The sequence below is a fragment of the Prinia subflava genome, chromosome 19 (assembly GCF_021018805.1).
Source record: "Prinia subflava isolate CZ2003 ecotype Zambia chromosome 19, Cam_Psub_1.2, whole genome shotgun sequence".
Taxonomy (NCBI): domain Eukaryota; kingdom Metazoa; phylum Chordata; class Aves; order Passeriformes; family Cisticolidae; genus Prinia; species Prinia subflava.
In genome coordinates, this window is record NC_086265.1 from 8,703,947 (window position 1) to 8,722,038 (window position 18,092).

At 47.1% G+C, this 18,092-nt stretch overlaps 1 protein-coding gene across 1 annotated transcript in view; it reads left to right on the top strand.

Annotated features, from left to right (window-relative positions):
* Nucleotides 1-18,092, top strand: part of MED13L (mediator complex subunit 13L) — a 167,707-nt gene that overhangs the window by 127,369 nt on the left and 22,246 nt on the right. Inside the window, exons 9-17 of the mRNA XM_063415529.1 lie at nucleotides 561-665; nucleotides 2,901-3,629; nucleotides 4,301-4,523; nucleotides 4,959-5,064; nucleotides 6,205-6,329; nucleotides 7,479-7,578; nucleotides 10,892-11,112; nucleotides 14,121-14,326; nucleotides 16,570-17,516. Coding sequence (XP_063271599.1) covers nucleotides 561-665; nucleotides 2,901-3,629; nucleotides 4,301-4,523; nucleotides 4,959-5,064; nucleotides 6,205-6,329; nucleotides 7,479-7,578; nucleotides 10,892-11,112; nucleotides 14,121-14,326; nucleotides 16,570-17,516 — 2,762 coding nt within the window. The remainder of the gene's footprint in view (nucleotides 1-560; nucleotides 666-2,900; nucleotides 3,630-4,300; nucleotides 4,524-4,958; nucleotides 5,065-6,204; nucleotides 6,330-7,478; nucleotides 7,579-10,891; nucleotides 11,113-14,120; nucleotides 14,327-16,569; nucleotides 17,517-18,092) is intronic.

Below are 18,092 nucleotides of genomic sequence, written 5' to 3' on the forward strand. Positions count from 1 at the left end.
TGAGCTCTCAGATTTAGTGATGGCAGCTTCTATCTCCAGTGGTAGTTACTACACTGAAAGCTGGGTGACTGCAGAACAGATTGTATATATTTGATATTTAGGGCTCTAAGGGGAGTATTTGTAAAGCATTACATGAGTTGGACTGAAATTTCAATTGACAAGGGTGTATAAATTGATGTTAGTATCACAGACCTTTAGTACTGGAGGTTTAAAGTGTATCACGGCATGGTGAGCCCTGAACTATTTTTTTTTTCCTATTTCCATGCAATTTCCTCACTGGGTATGTCAGACTAATTTCCAGAAACAGTTTAAATGGCTTTCCCCTTGTTTCTTGTTCTCAGACCTCAGACAGAGTTATCTGATACAGAGCTGGGGCCTTCCTCCTATATAAATCAAACTGTGAATGTAAGGAGTAGTACAGGGATCTGCTGTCAGTTTCAAGGGTCAGGTAGAAGGAAATAATTTATCTGAGGGGAACATATATGAATTTAGGCATGTACATTTTAAAAATTTTGTTCTTCAAAAGGTGGTGATTACTAAAATAATCTTCTCTTCTTCAGGAGGAATCAAATTACAGCTGCAAATTTGGAAGAGGAAGTTCCTAACAATAGTGTTTCATGGGATTTTGTGGATCCAGTCCAAAGAGTCAGTTGTTCTTGTTCCAGGTGAGCTTTGAAGAGAATAAACATTTGTCATATTGCACGGGCCCTGTTCAGACAGAGATACACTTACAGAAGGGAGTTAGGCTTTATCTGAGACAAGAGGAAATTGTAATACCAAACCTGTGATCACATTTGGGGGATGCATCTGCATCTCAGCCCACTGTCACTTGCAGGAGCCAATCCAAGTGGAAAAATGATGGTTTTGGGGCCAGGATCACTTCCCATCCATAAGGAACTCATCCTGCTGCTTTTCAGAGCTGGAACCTTTGGTTAAGTGGTTAAGGCTTGTGGTGAAGAGGGCAGGATCTGCCTAGGCTTGTGAGCATCCTGATACTTGGAGGAAGAGGGAAAACATCCCTACAAATCACTTCATGTCAATCTGCTGGGGCATCAAAACCCACCCAAGAGAATATTAAACCTTTGCAGCCTGGTCACTGTCCACTGATCCACTGTCACTGGATCAGAAAGAATTCTCAGCTCACTCACACACTTTAGGAGGTTGTTAATGTTATCTGTCACCTTTGGGTGGTGAGAATTCCAGAACTCCTCACTCAGGAAAGACTAACTATCATCACCAATATACTTAACCATTCTTAAAACTATCAGAGAGATGTTACAGGGCTAGAAAAACACCCCAGTTTGCAGTGAAATAGTCCTGTGAAGCACTTGTACTGAAATTCTTAATTCCCAAGGTCAGCACCTACTTGTAAGAGAGATGATAAAAGCACCTTTACCAAAAGAAACATTCCTTAAACATGGAATTCTTCTTTGTGTAGTCTGAGGAAGAGAAGAGGGGACTGTGCATCCCACAAGGGTGGAATGTTCAACCTGGAGACTCCCTGCTCCATCCCAAGTGAGGGGATGTTTCTGCAGCTCTTCCCCCCAATTATACACATTGTTTGTGTTCATATACCCAAGAATGTGGAACAGATCAATGTTTTGTCAGAATGCCAAATGTTTCCTGTGGAAAACTGGGGTCCAGCTTTGCCTGGCATTCAGTAGTGGGCAGTGGGAGCCTGGTTCTGTGGATGGGTTCAGCTGCACTTGCAATTTCACACTGCCTGTTCATCTCTCCAGTGATTACCACATCATGCTGGAGCTGGTAAACACAGCAGCTGGGAAATGGAAACATTATCCTTAAAATGAAGGCAATACCTGATTTCAAGCAGCAATAAATACTTTGTGTAGCTGCAGAACCTGAGCAGCTACTGGCATACAGAAATTGTTTTAGTCATTTCTGTGCCCATTCCATGTACTGGATAAATGTCAGGATATAATCTTAGATCTGGAGTCTCAAAGGGCTGTCTGGTGCTCAGCATCAGACCAGCTTGGTGTGTGAGGTGCAGAATGTCTGAAATAATTCTCTGCAGTCAGTTAAAACACGGTGAATGATGGAGAGTTAAGGCAGTAAGATGTTACAAGAACACGCTTAAGGCAAACCTCCAGTTGCAGGGCACTGGGTGCACGTTAGGGTGACTGCAGGCACAGAGCATCTGCTGCTGCAGGGAGTCTGCAGCGTGTCCCGGGAACAGCAAAGCCCTGGGGAAAGCTGGGATAACCCCACACAGCCTGGGAGCTCCCAGGGAACAGGGGCACCTGTACACAGGGTTGGGTGTCTCCAATCCAGTCCACTTCACTTGTAGTCACGTAGGTTATCTTTTTAAGTAAAAAGTGCATTACGTGTTTTGAAATGGGGTTTTGTTGTCCTATTGTTGTTCATAAAATAGGGATGGAGTGATTCATTTTGAAATGGTGTTTATTTTTAAACATGTTTCAATATTAAGCACAGACACATCTTTCGATTTCTGTTTAGCATAATAAAATCAAATAAACAACTAAACAAAAAGCCCTGAACAACAAAAAAGACCAGTAAAAGTATGAGCAGAGTTATATCCCTGTTGTCACATCCTTGGGAATCATCATCAGTTTGATGAAAATACTTTCTAGCAGTACCTGAAACACTGAAATTCAATCCTGTGCTTCTCAGTCTCAAAGATACTGGATACAAAGTCAAAGACCCATATGAAGCCTGTAATAAGATTGTATGTTACTGCATTATTTTTTTTGAATATTTAAAAGTATTTATTCGAGCTTCCTCCATCAGGCAGAAGTTAAAAGCCAGTTGTGAGATCAGGAGCAGCAGGAGGTTTCTCAGTGCTGCTCTTTGGGTTTGGCTGTCCCCTGAGGTCGGGTACCTGCCCAGGGCATGCAGTGAGCGCTTTCTCCCGTCCTTTGCAGGCACAAGGTGTTCAAGCAGCGCTGCGCTGGTGCCTCGGGCCGGCCCCCCACGCTGCCCCAGCCCGGCTTCGGCGTGGGGCCCGCGGCGGCCTCGGCACTGCCCCCTCCTGCCTCCTCAAAGCACAAAACCACCGAGCGGCAGGACAAGGCAGAGAAGCTGCAAAAGAGGCCCCTGATGCCGTTTCACCACCGGCCCTCGGTGACCGAAGAGCTATGCATGGAGCAGGACACGGCCGGGCAGAAGCTGGGGCTGGCCGGGATGGAGCCCGCTCTGGAGGTTCCCAGCTCCAGGAAATACGAGAAGCCGCTCTCGCTGCCTGCTAGAAATCCGAGCAAGCAAATGAATATGAATCCTATGGATTCACCCCATTCCCCCACTTCCCCTCTGCCTCCCACCCTGAGCCCCCAGCCCAGAGGTCAGGAGGCGGAGAACCTGGACCCCCCTTCCGTTCCTGTGAACCCAGCACTCTACGGCAGCGGGCTGGAGCTGCAGCCGCTGCCCAGCCTAGACGACAGGACAGTCCTGGTGGGACAGAGGTTGCCTCTGATGGCAGAGGTCAGTGAGACAGCCTTGTACTGTGGCATAACCCAGAGCAACGAGGCCGTGGACGTGTGGAGGACCTACAGTGTCCCTTCGAGCGACGACCCCGAGTTCCGGCCGCCGGAGCTGCCGTGTGAGAGGTATGATGGCAGGATGGAGATCAGCCCCGACAGCACTGCACTGAAAAGGTGAGAGGGCACACTGAGCAGGGCTGGGCAGTTTGAGTCAGCACCGAGCTGTGATTCCTACTTTTCAACTGGGAAAGGCTGAGGCTTTGCTTCACTATCACAGGTGCTGCAGAGAGCACCAAATACTTAAATCAAAACACTCTATTGCAGGATGCTTGCCTTTTCCATATCTGGCTTTCTGTGGGACACTACAAGAACTGATCAGTCTCTTTGTAACCTATTTTTGTATTTTATGCTAGCCTAAAAATTACAGTAGCATTCTGATAATGCATTTTAAAAAATGCACCAGAAAGACTGGTTAATGAAAATGTTGAGGAAAAATTAATTGAGGAAGAGCTATTGAGTTAAAAGACTATTGGGTTTGGTAATTACAATGGAGTTTGCTAGGTTGAAAGAGATTTCAGCCTGAAAAACACAGCCTGAGAAGGCTGGACTTTGAAGTGTTTTCATTTATACAGTGACAAAATTGATTCTTGTTTCATTGTCCCAAAGTAGGTGTTAATACAGTAAGGTATTTAATACTAAATGTATCCAATACATGCTTTATTTGAGGAAAAAAATATTTCTACTTGATCAAGAGGGATGGAGTGAGCCATGGGCTGTTTGTGTGACAGCTGCAGATTACACTGGTTTTATTTCATGGTGCTTTTGCTTGTTTATTTTCACTTCAGGCTCTTAGCACAACCTAATAAACGGTTTAAAATTTTGGAGGAGCAGAAACCAGTGCAGACCCTGAACTATCTCGACCCCTTGCCTCTACTACAACCCCCTGGAGAGGGCTGGGGAGACACTAGTGATCCTTACACCTTCGAAGATGGAGATATCAAGTACAGTTTCACTGTCAATAAAAAATGCAAACTTGGGGCTGAGAAAGATCCTTCGAAAAAGAACAAGGTAAGGTGTAAATCCAGTCTTTGGCATTAATGTTCTTGTGGGATTTGTCCTGTAGTACAGTGTTTGCTGTACAGCACTCTGGAAGACACAGGTCTGTTCCACAGAACAAAATGAGACATGCATATATTTGTATTTGTGTTTTTTAAAAAATTATTTTATATTATCACCTCCATGAGGCTTCTTGTGTATCTTATGCTTTATGGAGCTGTTTTGGTGTCTGGCTGTGCAAGCAAACATTCTAAAAGATGTTTTTTCCTGGAAAGTTTGAGGGGTGTAATTACCTGGACTGGCTGTTAGAACTGAATATGTTCTATGGAATCCTTTGAAAATCTTATATTTAACTCAGACCCCTGAGTCTGGCTGGACAGAGGAAAACATTTGTTCTTAACATAGCTTAAATTCATATCCATGAAATCTCTTTGATTTTTTGTACAGTCAGAAGATGGGATTGGTTCCAAGGAAATCCCGACAACGGGCCATTCCACACCAGTTCCTGATGGAAAAGATGCCATGTCCATTTTCAGTTCTGCTCCTAAGACCGGTGAGTTAAAGCTCTTTGATTTGCTCTGCAAAGCAAAAATACCCATATGCCATAACATCCGGAGGGAAAAATCACAGCTCAACTTTGGTCTGTAATACCAGAGCTACAGACAGCTCCCAAGATGGAAAAAACTTGGTTTTTTAATAAAAACAATGATATATTTGTTAGAATGTTAGATGAGCAGCAGCTCCTCCTTGTTTCCCCACTGCCCAGGCCTGGGTGGTGCCGAGCGGCCCGCGAGGCTGCAGCCTGGCAGAGGGGCTCAGTGCTGTTCCTGCAGCCCGGCAGAGGGGCCCGGTGCTGTTGCTGCAGCCCGGCAGAGGGGCTCAGTGCTGTTTCTGCAGCCCGGCAGAGGGGCTCAGTGCTGTTCCTGCAGCCCGGCAGAGGGGCTCAGTGCTGTTGCTGCAGCCCGGCAGAGGGGCTCGGTGCTGTTCCTGCAGCCCGGCAGAGGGGCTCAGTGCTGTTGCTGCAGCCCGGCAGAGGGGCTCGGTGCTGTTCCTGCAGCCCGGCAGAGGGGCTCAGTGCTGTTGCTGCAGCCTGGCAGAGGGGCTCAGTGCTGTTGGTGCAGCCCGGCAGAGGGGCTCAGTGCTGTTGCTGCAGCCCGGCAGAGGGGCTCGGTGCTGTTGCTGCAGCCCGGCAGAGGGGCTCAGTGCTGTTGGTGCAGCCCGGCAGAGGGGCTCGGTGCTGCTGTGTTGCTGCAGCCTGGCAGAGGGGCCCGGTGCTGTTCCTGCAGCCCCGCAGAGGGGCTCGGTGCTGTTGGTGCAGCCCGGCAGAGGGGCCCGGTGCTGTTGCTGCAGCCCGGCAGAGGGGCTCAGTGCTGTTTCTGCAGCCCGGCACAGGGGCTCAGTGCTGTTGCTGCAGCCTGGCAGAGGGGCTCGGTGCTGCTGTGTTGCTGCAGCCCGGCAGAGGGGCTCGGTGCTGTTGGTGCAGCCTGGCAGAGGGGCCCGGTGCTGTTGCTGCAGCCCGGCAGAGGGGCTCAGTGCTGTTGGTGCAGCCCGGCAGAGGGGCTCAGTGCTGTTGGTGCAGCCCGGCAGAGGGGCTCAGTGCTGTTGCTGCAGCCCTGCAGAGGGGCCCGGTGCCGCTGTGTTGCTCTGTGCTCCCTGACCGTGCTCCGTTTGTTCCCTTCCCCGGCGGTGGCAGAGCCGCGGCAGGACGGCGCTGCCGCCAGGGCCGGCTCCGGCAGCCTCACCCAGGTCACCGACCTGGCCCCGTCCCTGCACGACCTCGACAACATCTTCGACAACTCCGACGAGGATGAGCTGGGGGTGAGTCTGTGGGAGGAGTGTTCTCTAGGACAAAAAACGGGAATCCTGGTGGGAATGGTTGTCCCTAATAGATGGGAGAGAGAGAGAGATTCCAGGTAGGCAGGCTTGGATTTTAGCTGGGAAGGATTGCTGGCAAAGACAGAGATCCTTCAGGGATTCCATCGTTCGTGGACAGGCTGCAAGGAGCTTCCATAGGGAGAGCCATGCAGTTCCTTTATAAATCCATAATTTCTAGTTCTGTGTCCTGGGCTTCTGTCAGTGTTTTGTGTTTGAGAATTATGGTGGAAAAGATCCAAGTTTTATTAATTGATGATGGGATCTTTTACCCTGTCTGAGAACCTGCCTATAGAAAAATGAATTCAGCCTTACAGGATTCCAGTAATTCTCTGAGTCATGTTCCCTCATATTCCTGCAAGCACTTTATTTCAGTGCAGAGAGAAATGGTTGATGCATGTTAGGAAATACAGAAGAAAATGCAGATTTTTATCAGTTATGGGGAGCGGGGGAAAATTACCTGGGAAGGCAAAGATTTGGATAGTCACTATCTTTAAGCATAATCTAATACAGCCATAATGATACAGAAGGTGGTCCAAAAGTGACTGTTAGTAGATAACAATGTTTAAAAGTCTTATGCCTTGTTCTTGGCAGGACTTTATAAGTGCACCAATCTCCTTACTGTGGTTCCACACAAACTGCACTTCAGATGCCAGTTAATGTGCAAATCTACCAGAGGACTGTTCTGTAAAAATAAAAAATTATTTTCTTCTCTGAAGTTGTCCTGGACAGCCCTAATGTTTTTCCTGTCTTACCATTTGCATGTGTTGGGCTTACTCTCAGTATCATATTCTCATTATTACCTTGGAGTAATCCAAACATGGAAACAAATAGAGCAGTCACATGCATTTCAAGCTCAGGGCTTGTGATAACATTTTGAATATAATTTGCGTACAGAAATGTCAAAATACATAGTTACATGTATGCAGCAATTTATGAGGGGATATATAGACAGGCAGATATTTTTTGTTTTTAGTGTTGAAAGAGTGGAAAAGGCGCAGACTCGTGGGGAGTGGGGGGGAGAGCAGAGGGGCAGGTGCTGTCTCTGTGTCCCCGAGGTGCCGTGCTGACTGCAGTTTGTTGTGTTTGCTGCAGGCCGTGTCCCCAGCCCTGCGCTCCTCCAAGCTGCCGGCGGCGGGCTCCGAGGAGCGGCCGCTGGGCAAGGACGGCCGGACGGCGGTGCCCTACCCTCCCAGTGAGTACCGGGGCACTGGCACAGCCAGGCCCTGCCAGCCCTGCCCGGCGCGGGGTACCCGGGGTGTGCCCGCTGCGGGGACTGCCAGCGTGTGCCGAGGGCAGGGCTAGTGCAGACACGGGTTTTTACTGAGCCTGCTGAGACATGAGGTACTCTGCTGGTGCCTTTGTGGTCTTGGTCTGGAACTATGGGAGGGGTTTGTTACAAATCTTCCTTTGGAAGCTTTCCCCTCTCTTCTCTGCTCGCTGTTGGGCACTTCCACCATTACCAAATCCCTCTTTATGTATAAATCTTCTACTTAACAAAATCAAAGAATTTAAAACCATGGCTTACCAACTGGCCATGATGGTGCAATATGTCTTGGAAGAAAATTGCATTGAACATTTGACAAATTAAAACTAAAATCACCTTCAGGGTTTAATCTGGATATGAAAGTACATGATTAAAATCAAAGTTCTGGGTTCCACCTGGAGGCATTGTGTGGATCTTTTCTAGGTGGTTGTGGTAGAGATACTTGTGCAGGCCCTGCACATGGACAAGAGAGGTTATGGGAGTGCAGGAATCTTATGGAATTGTATGAAATTAGATTTAAAAAAAGGGGATTTTTTTTCTAAGGTCTGTGCCAACAACTGCTGGGAATGGTTATTTGCACTCCGAGGTTCAAGGGCTTTGCTGCAGTTCTTGCACCTGACAGGGTTGGGCTCTCTTCCCAGGGAACAGGGACAGGAGGAGAGGGAACAGCCTCAGGCTGTGCCAGGGGATGGTCAGGTTGGATATTGGGAAAATTCCTTCACTGAAGGGGTTGTAAAGCCCTGGCCCATCTGTGCAGGGCAGTGCTGCAGTCCCATCCCTGGAGGGATTTCCCAGCCCTGTGGATGTGGCACTCGGGCACACGGGTCAGTGGTGGCCTTGGCAGTGCTGGGCCGTGGTTGGACTCGATGAGCTCAGAGGGCTTTTCCAACCTGAACAGATCTCTGATTCTGCTGGTGTTGGTGGCATTTCTTCTGAGATAAAGGAGAAATGTGGTTGTGGGACAGGAGGAAGGTGAGAATTTCTAGTATAATAGTAACGAATCAAATTACAAATTACTTAGTGGTGAGAAGGGAGAGTGTTTGATTTCTGTGGCCACTGTAAGCAGAAATCCAATCTCTCTGCAAATCATTCTTTAAAGCCTTCTCATTAACTTCAGCTGGTAATGAGAACAAATTGAGGTGAAGAAAAAAACCAGTCTGAAGGAGATGAGTCAGAGTTTTATGGACCCATAAAAGCTGTGCTGATTTACTCAAATGTAGAAGTCTGAAGTATACAGAGATTGGATTTTGACAGGTTTAGTTGATCCATAGCTTTTTAAAATATGCAAAGCTTTTTCAAGCATGACATACATGAAAATGAATGATGATAGTTGCCTGTTGCTGTAGGGTTGGGGGATTTTTTGTAATTAAACTTTTTTATGAATCTGCACTGCAGAATTTTGCTAAGTGGAGTGAGCTGGAGGTGAGAAAATGATGTAGTGTGAAGTTAAACAGATACACTCCACTTGTAGCTGTGGCCTTGCCACCAGCTGTCGAGGCAGAGCAGTGTCTGTGGGGAGCTGGAGTGCCTTGTACAGCATCATAAATTCCCACTGGCCACCTTTCATTGTCACCTTCCTCCCTGTCCCCTCTCCTGTGCCTAAAGCACCTCTCCCTGTGAGAAAAAGGGGGAGCTAGTCCAGCTGCCAGCCTGAACATTGTATTCCGTACTAATGCTGGTGAAAAAGTTTCTTCCATTCTGCTGAACTTTTTTTCAGTTTTGATTTATACTGTATCAGGACAAGACTAAGGTCTTCTAAATTCAAATGCTGAGAGAGTGGGGAAAAAAAGAGTATGGACAGAGTGGGAATAATTCATAGCCCATTGTTTACTCTGCTGCTCCAGTCCTTCCAGCTTGTGAAGGACTGGGTTCAGCTTGGACAGCTATTACCCAAAGAACTGCATTTTGAGAGGACTGCCCCTGTTTGAGTGCTTTCCCTTTGTCTAAAGGGTTCAGTAGCCTGGCTGTGTCATCTCTGGGCACAAAGCATCACAGGCAGGGTTGGCCGTGTTAAGGCAAAGGGGAGACACATCCTGAGGCTGCAGCATCCTACACAAGTGTGCTGTTAGTGCAGGTGTTCACAGTCCGTAGATAATTCTGATCCCCTCACTTATTTCTGCCTTTTTCCGTTAGTTTTTGAGAACAGTATTTCTTCTTACTGATTTGGATTTCCACAACACAGTGTTTACCAGTCAGAAAGGCATCTGTATTAATTTATGAATTAATTAGGGTAAACTTTAGGGTGCAGCTGTTACTGAGTACAAGAGTTTCCTTGTGTCCCATCAGCTTGGGTATGGAAATGGGATTGGACATTAAATTAAATTAATCCAAAAAAGTATCTAAGAGGAGAAACTTGTGGGACTTCTCTAATTACAATGATTCACCACTGATGGTTTTGTCCAGAGAGGACCAGTCCTAATTTAAGTCAGGAAAATAGAGCATTTACACTGAATGTGACACAAAATAAATATGGAAGCTGTAGCTGGAAGGAAGCAGAATGGAGCTGGGGAGAACATGCAAGGCTTTGCTGTGATTTGTGTTTGATTGCAGTACACTGTATAGAGCATCTCTGTTGGGGGTGGTTGTCCTGCTTAAAGAATAAAAATAGGCAGTGGATGATTCCATTACATTCATTGCCTGAGAAGTCATTTAGGGATCTTCCTGGCTTAATGTCTTGAGATGCAAAATGATAATTTTGTGGCTTCTCTGGCACTGGAACTTCGGGATGCTTGCAGTCTGTTCCTGGGCAGAACTGCCTGTTGTTGTGGTTTGTTTGGACCAGACAAGGCTACAGTGACTGAGTGGAGAAATGCAGCTCAGGGCACACAAAGGCCTCCTGGTCTAGGGCTAGGTCAGCTCTGGCAAAGGGAGGAAACTCCTCCGTGACTCCTTAGAAGCAGTCACTGGGGTGAGCTTGGTGTTAATGTCAATTCACCTCTCCAGTTAGGAAGGATTTATTAGTTGCTGGTAAACTGTACATTTGTTTGTCTGTCTACCAGGTTGTTGTTCCTGCTGAACAGTAACCTTGCTGAGTGTCCCTAGGAATTCAGGGAATTTATCCCTAGGAGTTAATTTTGGTCTAGACTTACACTGCTGTCAGAACCCCAGTAAGTCTGGAGAAGCTTTGCTAGTTTTTAACTGATGAAATAAGAGCTAGCATTGAATTGATCTCTTCTGTTTTATTGAATTTCCTTGGGAATTTTTATTTGAATGATTAACTGTGTTATTTCATCCTCTTCAGCTGTGGCAGACCTCCAAAGGATGTTCCCAACACCGCCCTCTTTAGAACAGCACCCTGCCTTCTCCCCAGTGATGAGTTACAAAGACGGAATAAATTCAGAGACTGTGACTGCCTTGGGAATGATGGAGAGCCCTATGGTCAACATGGTTCCAACACAGCTGGCTGAGTTTAAAATGGAGGTGGAAGATGGATTAGGTAGCCCTAAACCTGAAGAAATTAAGGTAACATGCCAGAAATGTGGGATTTTTACAAACTCGTCTAGGCGCACTTTAATTTTTATAAACAAGTCTCATGTAGTGTGTGTAGCAACTAACAAATGGGAGCTGGACCCGTGTAAAGAACCTGCCAGCCTGGAGCTGGAAAAACATTCTTCTCTAGTAGAAGAGCTTCTTAATTGTTTCCCTAATTTCAACTGCAGGCATTTTGTAATTTTATGTTTGTAATGGTTCTGGGTGTTCTCAGCAAACAAACAGTATTGTGTGTGAAATGAGCCCTGTGCCTAACAGAAAGAATGTACCTGTATGGAAAAACACCACACTTGTGGCTAAGTAGCTGTTAAATGATGCATTTCTTTAGATAATTTCTCTGTGGCACCTTTGCTGTGCCCTCCTCCCTGGTGCCAGGCTGGCACACAGTGGGATAAAGTGATGCACATAAAAAGGCTGCCTTTATCTCTCTGAAATGTTCCTTTTTTAGTTAGGGTTGAAACTCTCTGAGAAAGTCCAGGGGTTGAACTTGCTCTGTTTCTTCTTCAGCTGATGTTACTTCACAAGTTTTAAGGCCAGATGGGACCATTCTTATCTGACTTTCTGTATAACACAGGTCAGGTAATGTCACCTAGTTCCTCCTCTCTTGAGTCCTGTAGTGTCTCAGTAGCTGGGGACTCTTGTGACATCCCAGTGTGGCCATTTCTCCACAGCATCCCATGGAGGGACCCAGCATCAGCACTGATATACATTGGTTGTGTCATTGTTCCATCACAGGGTAAGGGCAGGGCACAAATCATTCTGCCTTTGTGTCCTGCATTACTGAACTCCTGGGCCTGCTTTTTGTCACTTTTGTCAGAAGGTGCTGTTACCATATTTCCATGCATACAGCCTGAAGGGTGTTCTTTAATAAAAAATGCATTTTTTGTGTGGAAATGCACAGCACATTGTTCTGCAGCAAGCTGCTCTGTATACAGGGAGGAAAAATGGAGATGCCCACTCTAACTCTGGCTTCCTGGTAGTCCCCAAGCTTTGATTGTGCAGCCTTATCCTTCTCCCTCAGACCCACCCTGTCCCTCAGGTGCCACAGCCTGTTCCTTTTATTTCAGCACCACCTCCTTGCCTCTCCTTTGTGCCCATGCTGGAATTAACTGAGGGCTGATTTTTAGGGGTCTGCATTGCTGAGCCAGGACACTCTTGCAGCTGCACAGACAAGAAGTGGCTTTGTGGTGTGTGAGGTGATGGATGCCTTTGTTCCGTGTAGATGATGTGGTCAGCTGTGAGCCAGGACATTTTCCTGCCAGCAGGAATAGCATCCCTCAGGCAGACTGCAAGGGAGGCCGTGACAAATCCCACAGAGTGACTTCTTCCACAGGAGCTTTCGGTTTTGTCCCTGGGAGAGGAGGGAGTCCCTGTCCCTGGCAGGAAGCAGGACAGCGTGTGGGACAGCATTCCAGGGTTGTGCTCCCATGTTTTGGTGCCAGTCCAGTGTGGCCAGTCAGACCCCAGAATTCCCAGCTCATTCCCCTGCCAAGGGCAGAGCTGGCAGGGAGCTTGTCCCAGCAGGTCTGTGGGGAAAGGGGCTCTGCAGATGTGGGAGGGAATTCCCAGTGTCTGTCCTGATGGCAGAACCCAGCTGGACACCAGGACATGGGGCAGGTCTGCTTTAGTACTGCCAGAGGTCTCCTTCCTTCCTCGCTGAGCTCCTGCTTGGACCAGGCTGGCAAGAGGCACCTTCAGTGTGTGCTCCAGGACAGTCTCCACTGCCCATCTTGGGCTGGTGCATCCACAAGTTTTTATGCCACTACAGGAGTTTGAAAAAAGTTTTTTATAAGGTTTGTAAGACTTTGCCTTGCCACAGACTTTGCTGGTTTTTCTCTTCTGCTTGTGCAGTAAATTGTTTAAAAATAGGATAACTTGGGCATGTTAAAAAAAAGAAGTCTGTTTTGGAATTTGTTGAGCTGAAGGTTTTGGAGCAGGAGCAGATTTCAGGGCGCCATTGATACCACAGATATTTTAATCTCCCTCACAGCCATTACAGGAGTATTAAAATACTTCAATTCTGCCTGAGAACATTTCCAACAGCACAGCTGACTTGCTTCTGTGTGTGTCACACCTGCTCATACACACCAGTGGGGAAAACAAGCACTGAGCCCATTGCTGATCATTCTGAGAACATGGAAGTAGATTCCTTGTGCTGAGCATTCCGCAGCTGGAGACAGAAATCCACACATTCCTCATCCCTCAGTGCTTGACAAGGTGCAAGGGAAAAAATGCTCTAACGAGCTGTTAAATACTGAGACTGCTGTTACTGTTTTCACACTGATTTTTACTTTGCAGTAGTGCCTCAAGAGGACTAGTTCTGTTCTCCTGAAAGAGCTGGAATAGCTCTAGAAACTCTGGCTGAAGTTCTTGTCATCACTCTCTTCGAGCAATCCTGACAGTCACTGCAAGCCCAGCTGGGCTGCACTTCATTGATAGTTAACACTGTGTTTGCTGGATTGTTTAGATATTTGTATTTAATACTCTGTGTAAGGATTGGCATTTGCAAAGTGTGCACTGTTACTGCTAAAGTGATGTGAACTCCCACAGTGGGGGTTATTTGGAGAGGCTGCCTCAAGGCACCTCAGGGTTCCTCACACTGTGACAGCCTCTCTCCACTGTCAGTACAGAAGCCTTGCAAAGATCAATGTTTTAAGTGCCTAAATGAGGTGCTAAAAATTTAGGTAGTGTGAAAATTTCACCGGGCACTACTCGTGTTGCAGGCACAGCCTGTCTGAAATGAGCCTGATCCAATTGTCAGGCCTGCCATAAAGGCCTGTGCAGCATCTCAGGATAACAGGGAGCCTCAGCTGAGTTTCCTTGAAGGGACTCCTCTTGAATGCCTTGTAGAAGGAATAAATATAGTTCATTTGGGGGGAAAAAAGGTAATTTTAGAGGGTTCAAACAGTACCATAGATTTTAATTAAAAATAAATATCTAAAGAGCAACCTGACCACATTGTTGTCGCTTGGATGTTACAGGATTTTTCATATGTGCACAAAGTTCCATCATTTCAACCTTTTGTGGGCTCCTCCCTGTTTGCTCCACTGAAGATCCTGCCCAGCCAGTGCCTCCTACCTCTGAAGATTCCAGATGCCTGCATCTTCAGGCCTTCTTGGGCTGTTCCTCCGAAAATTGAGCAACTTCCATTGCCACCTGCAGCCACTTTCATCAGAGATGGCTACAAGTAAGTACAGAGGAAATGGGCCTGTCAAGCCCATGCCTAAAGCTGGGCAACTGAAATAGCTGTTTGTATTGACAGTGCTTCAACCTGCAAATGTATTTTAAACCTTTTAGGTTTGTCATTGACTGAGATCAAAACAGTTCTGATAACAGGAGAATTGAGCCCAGCTCTGGCAGTCAGGGGTGTTACAGTGTATGACCACTCTCAGTGCTTTTAAAAGAACAGGAAGATGCAATGCCTGAATTAATGGCAATTTCTGATACAGGAAAATATTGTAATTCTACAGAAAGTGTTGGGGAACAAAATGAGTGCACTCATCACCATCAGATCTCTGCCCTCCCATTTCCATGTCCAGCCTCCAGCCAGGCTCCCTTATGTCACTCTGAGCTCCAGCTTTGTCCTGGTCCTGGTGATTCCATGTGCCCTTCTGAGGGCTCTGGAAATGCTGAGTGGGCCTGTGGGAGCTCCTCTGAGCCCCTGTGGTGTCCCTGGGTGGGGCCATGGGCAGCTGCTGGTCAGGCAGAGGTTGCTCTGCTGATGTCCTGTCCTGCCCCACCCCTCCTGATACCAAAAGAGGAGAGTGCCGTGACCTACAGGGAACCACTGACATTCATTTTCAAAATTGGATTTCTCACCCAGTTCTCAGAAATTAGCAATGTTTGTGGACAAAATTCATTGCTGGAGGTTTTGAAAGCTAGCAAGGATTTGCACCGTTAAATTAATAAAACCTCTTAAAAAGCATAGTAATGGTACAAAGGTCTCCTGCTGCACTGCTTCATTTCTAGAGGAAGCAGTCTGTATCTTTAAATCAGTCTGTAAATCCTTTAAATCAGTCCTTTTGCAGCCCCAAAGGGTCCTTCAGTGTTCTCAAAAGAACTGCAAAGAAGAAATTGTAAACCCTTGATATAGTGCCTAGGGAGCAATTTAATTCTCAGGTTTTTTCATAATAGTAACTGATGCACCGGGCCTGAGCTGGTTATTAATTTCAGGTATTTGTTGGGGGAAAAAACCCTTTCATTTTCAATCTAATCCAATTAGAGTGAGGATTATTACTGCAGGCTTCCGACAGAGTGGTGATTGCCAATCAGGGTTTCTAGGTCACCTTTTCTTATTAGTCTGAGGCGCTCACTCTGCTGCAGCTCCACAACTCCTTCAGACTCTGCTTCATTATTTCCCCTCTCCTGCTCTGAGCTGGACACACATCAGTTCAAGGTAATAAAATGATGGTAAGGAAAGAGGTTTTCAATGTTTTCCCTTTCAAGTCACTAATGATAGATGGGCATTCAAATGATAGTCCTTTCCAATAACACACAAAATACAATGTGAGGACAGACAAACATGGAAAAATCCCGTTTCTCCTTCCTTATCCAGACACCCATTGATTTCTTACACTGTCTCCTCATTCTAATATGTAATTAACACATTACAAGAAAAGTAAGCAGGTTAGAAGTGATGTGGAAAGAGAAAAGTAAGATCTTTTTCTTTGATTTGCCCCTTATTACCTGTTTCTTGAAATGAGTCCTTGCAGATGGGAGACCGATCTCATGGGAATGTACAAACCGTTCTGTGGTCACTTGAATTTGTCAGGAAATGACAAAAAGCAGAGTAATGAAACCCAGTCATGAATGGAGAGGACCCAAAAATATGATTTTTAATATGAGCTTTACTGGACTAGGAGTTTGTAATGGAACGTGTCCCATTGAGCCATAGACTGTGTAACCTGAAATGAGGATTTGAATTTATAGAATCAGACATAGAGAGTGTGTCCATAAGGTGACACCATGTATCAGAGCCACAGCTATGACTTGTGACAACTATTTCAAGAGATTCTTTCTAAAATAAAGATTTCTGTCTCTCTGAAATACTTTCATCTCTACAAATCTCTTTCTCTTCACAGATAGTCATGTTTAAAATAAAAGCTACTATTCTTTCTTTTTTCCCTAAAAGGTTGCAAGCATTCCTAAATCTCAACTTGATCATTTGTCTAGAGATTGTTCGCAAGAGCGTTTGAGTTTTAGGCCATGAGATTAGTCTTTAAGAGGGTGAAGTGATACCTTTTATCATACTGATGAGAAACAGTGGTGCTCATGGTGAGAACTTTGAGTTCTGTTGAGAACCATGAGTCAAGGTTATGAGCAGAGTGTTCTTTACTGCAGTTTCAGTGAGTCCCTTCGGGTTCCACTATCTCCTTGTATTTAAAAGTGCGCTTTGACCGAAGGCTGTCTGTTCCCGTCCCTCCCCTGCAGCAACGTGCCCAGCGTGGGCAGCCTGGCGGACCAGGACTACCTGCAGATGAGCACGCCGCAGATGAGCACGCCGGTGACGCTCAACAGTGCGGCCCCCGCCAGCAACAGCGGCGCGGGGGTGCTGCCATCACCGGCCACGCCGCGCTTCTCTGTGCCCACGCCGCGCACGCCGCGCACGCCCAGGACTCCCCGCGGCGGGGGCACCGCCAGCGGCCAGGGCTCCGTCAAGTACGACAGCACGGACCAGGGCTCCCCCGCCTCCACCCCCTCCACCACGCGGCCGCTCAACTCGGTGGAGCCGGGCACGGTGCAGCCCATCCCGGAGGCACACAGCCTGTACGTGACCCTCATCCTCTCCGACTCCGTGCTCAACATCTTCAAGGACAGGAACTTCGACAGCTGCTGCATCTGCGCCTGCAACATGAACATCAAGGGCGCCGACGTGGGGCTGTACATCCCCGACTCGTCCAACGAGGATCAGTACCGCTGCACGTGCGGCTTCAGCGCCATCATGAACCGCAAGCTGGGCTACAACTCCGGGCTCTTCATCGAGGACGAGCTGGATATCTTCGGCAAGACCTCGGACATCGGCCAGGCTGCAGAAAGGCGACTGATGATCTGCCAGAGTAACCTGCTCTCGCAGATGGGAGAGGGAGCCAGGAGGAGCCAGGAGCCTCCCATGAGCCTCCTGCTGCTGCTGCAGAACCAGCACACGCAGCCCTTCACCTCGCTGAGCTGCCTGGATTACATGGCCTCCAACAACCGCCAGACGCTGCCCTGTGTCAACCTGAGCTACGACCGGCTGCAGGCGGACAGCAACGACTCCTGGGTGGAGTGCTTCAACGCCCTGGAGCAGGGCAGGCAGTACGTGGACAACCCCACGGGGGGCAAGGTGGACGAAGCCCTTGTCCGAAGTGCCACTGTCCATTCCTGGCCTCACAGCAATGGTACGGGCACAGCTGAGCCTTTTGCCACTGCATGTTTTGTGACCTCTGTACATTTGTTTAGTTGTGACCCACGTAATCTTTATGTGGGAAATTACAGGACTAAAAATATGTTCGAGATAAAGTAGGTTTCTGAAAGCTTGTAAATTACATCTAAAGTACCAATAGTCTAGTTATCCTCAGACTTTGTGGCCTAAATTGAGAATGAGTCTGTGGAAGTCCACAAATCTGAAGGAAATTCAGGTATTTGGGAGATTATTAGGGGTCCTTTTTTACTTTGGAGGAGGGTATAAGCAGGTAGCAGAAAAGAATTGCTCTGTTTGAGTTAGAGGGAAGAAGTGGAAAAAGTACCAATGGGAGGGAAAAAGTTATGATCAAATATCACTTGTTTGTATACTGAAGATGCTCTGACATCTTGTTACTTGAGCTGGACACCAGTGATAGTGAAATGTGTGTGTAAAGGCCTGTGATAACAGCAATGTTTTTGAAAATGCCACAGCTAATTAGAGTTGTCCAGCTTCCATGGGCAGTGTGCAGAGCAATTCAAGGAACAATCCACAGAAGCTGTGGCTGTGTCTG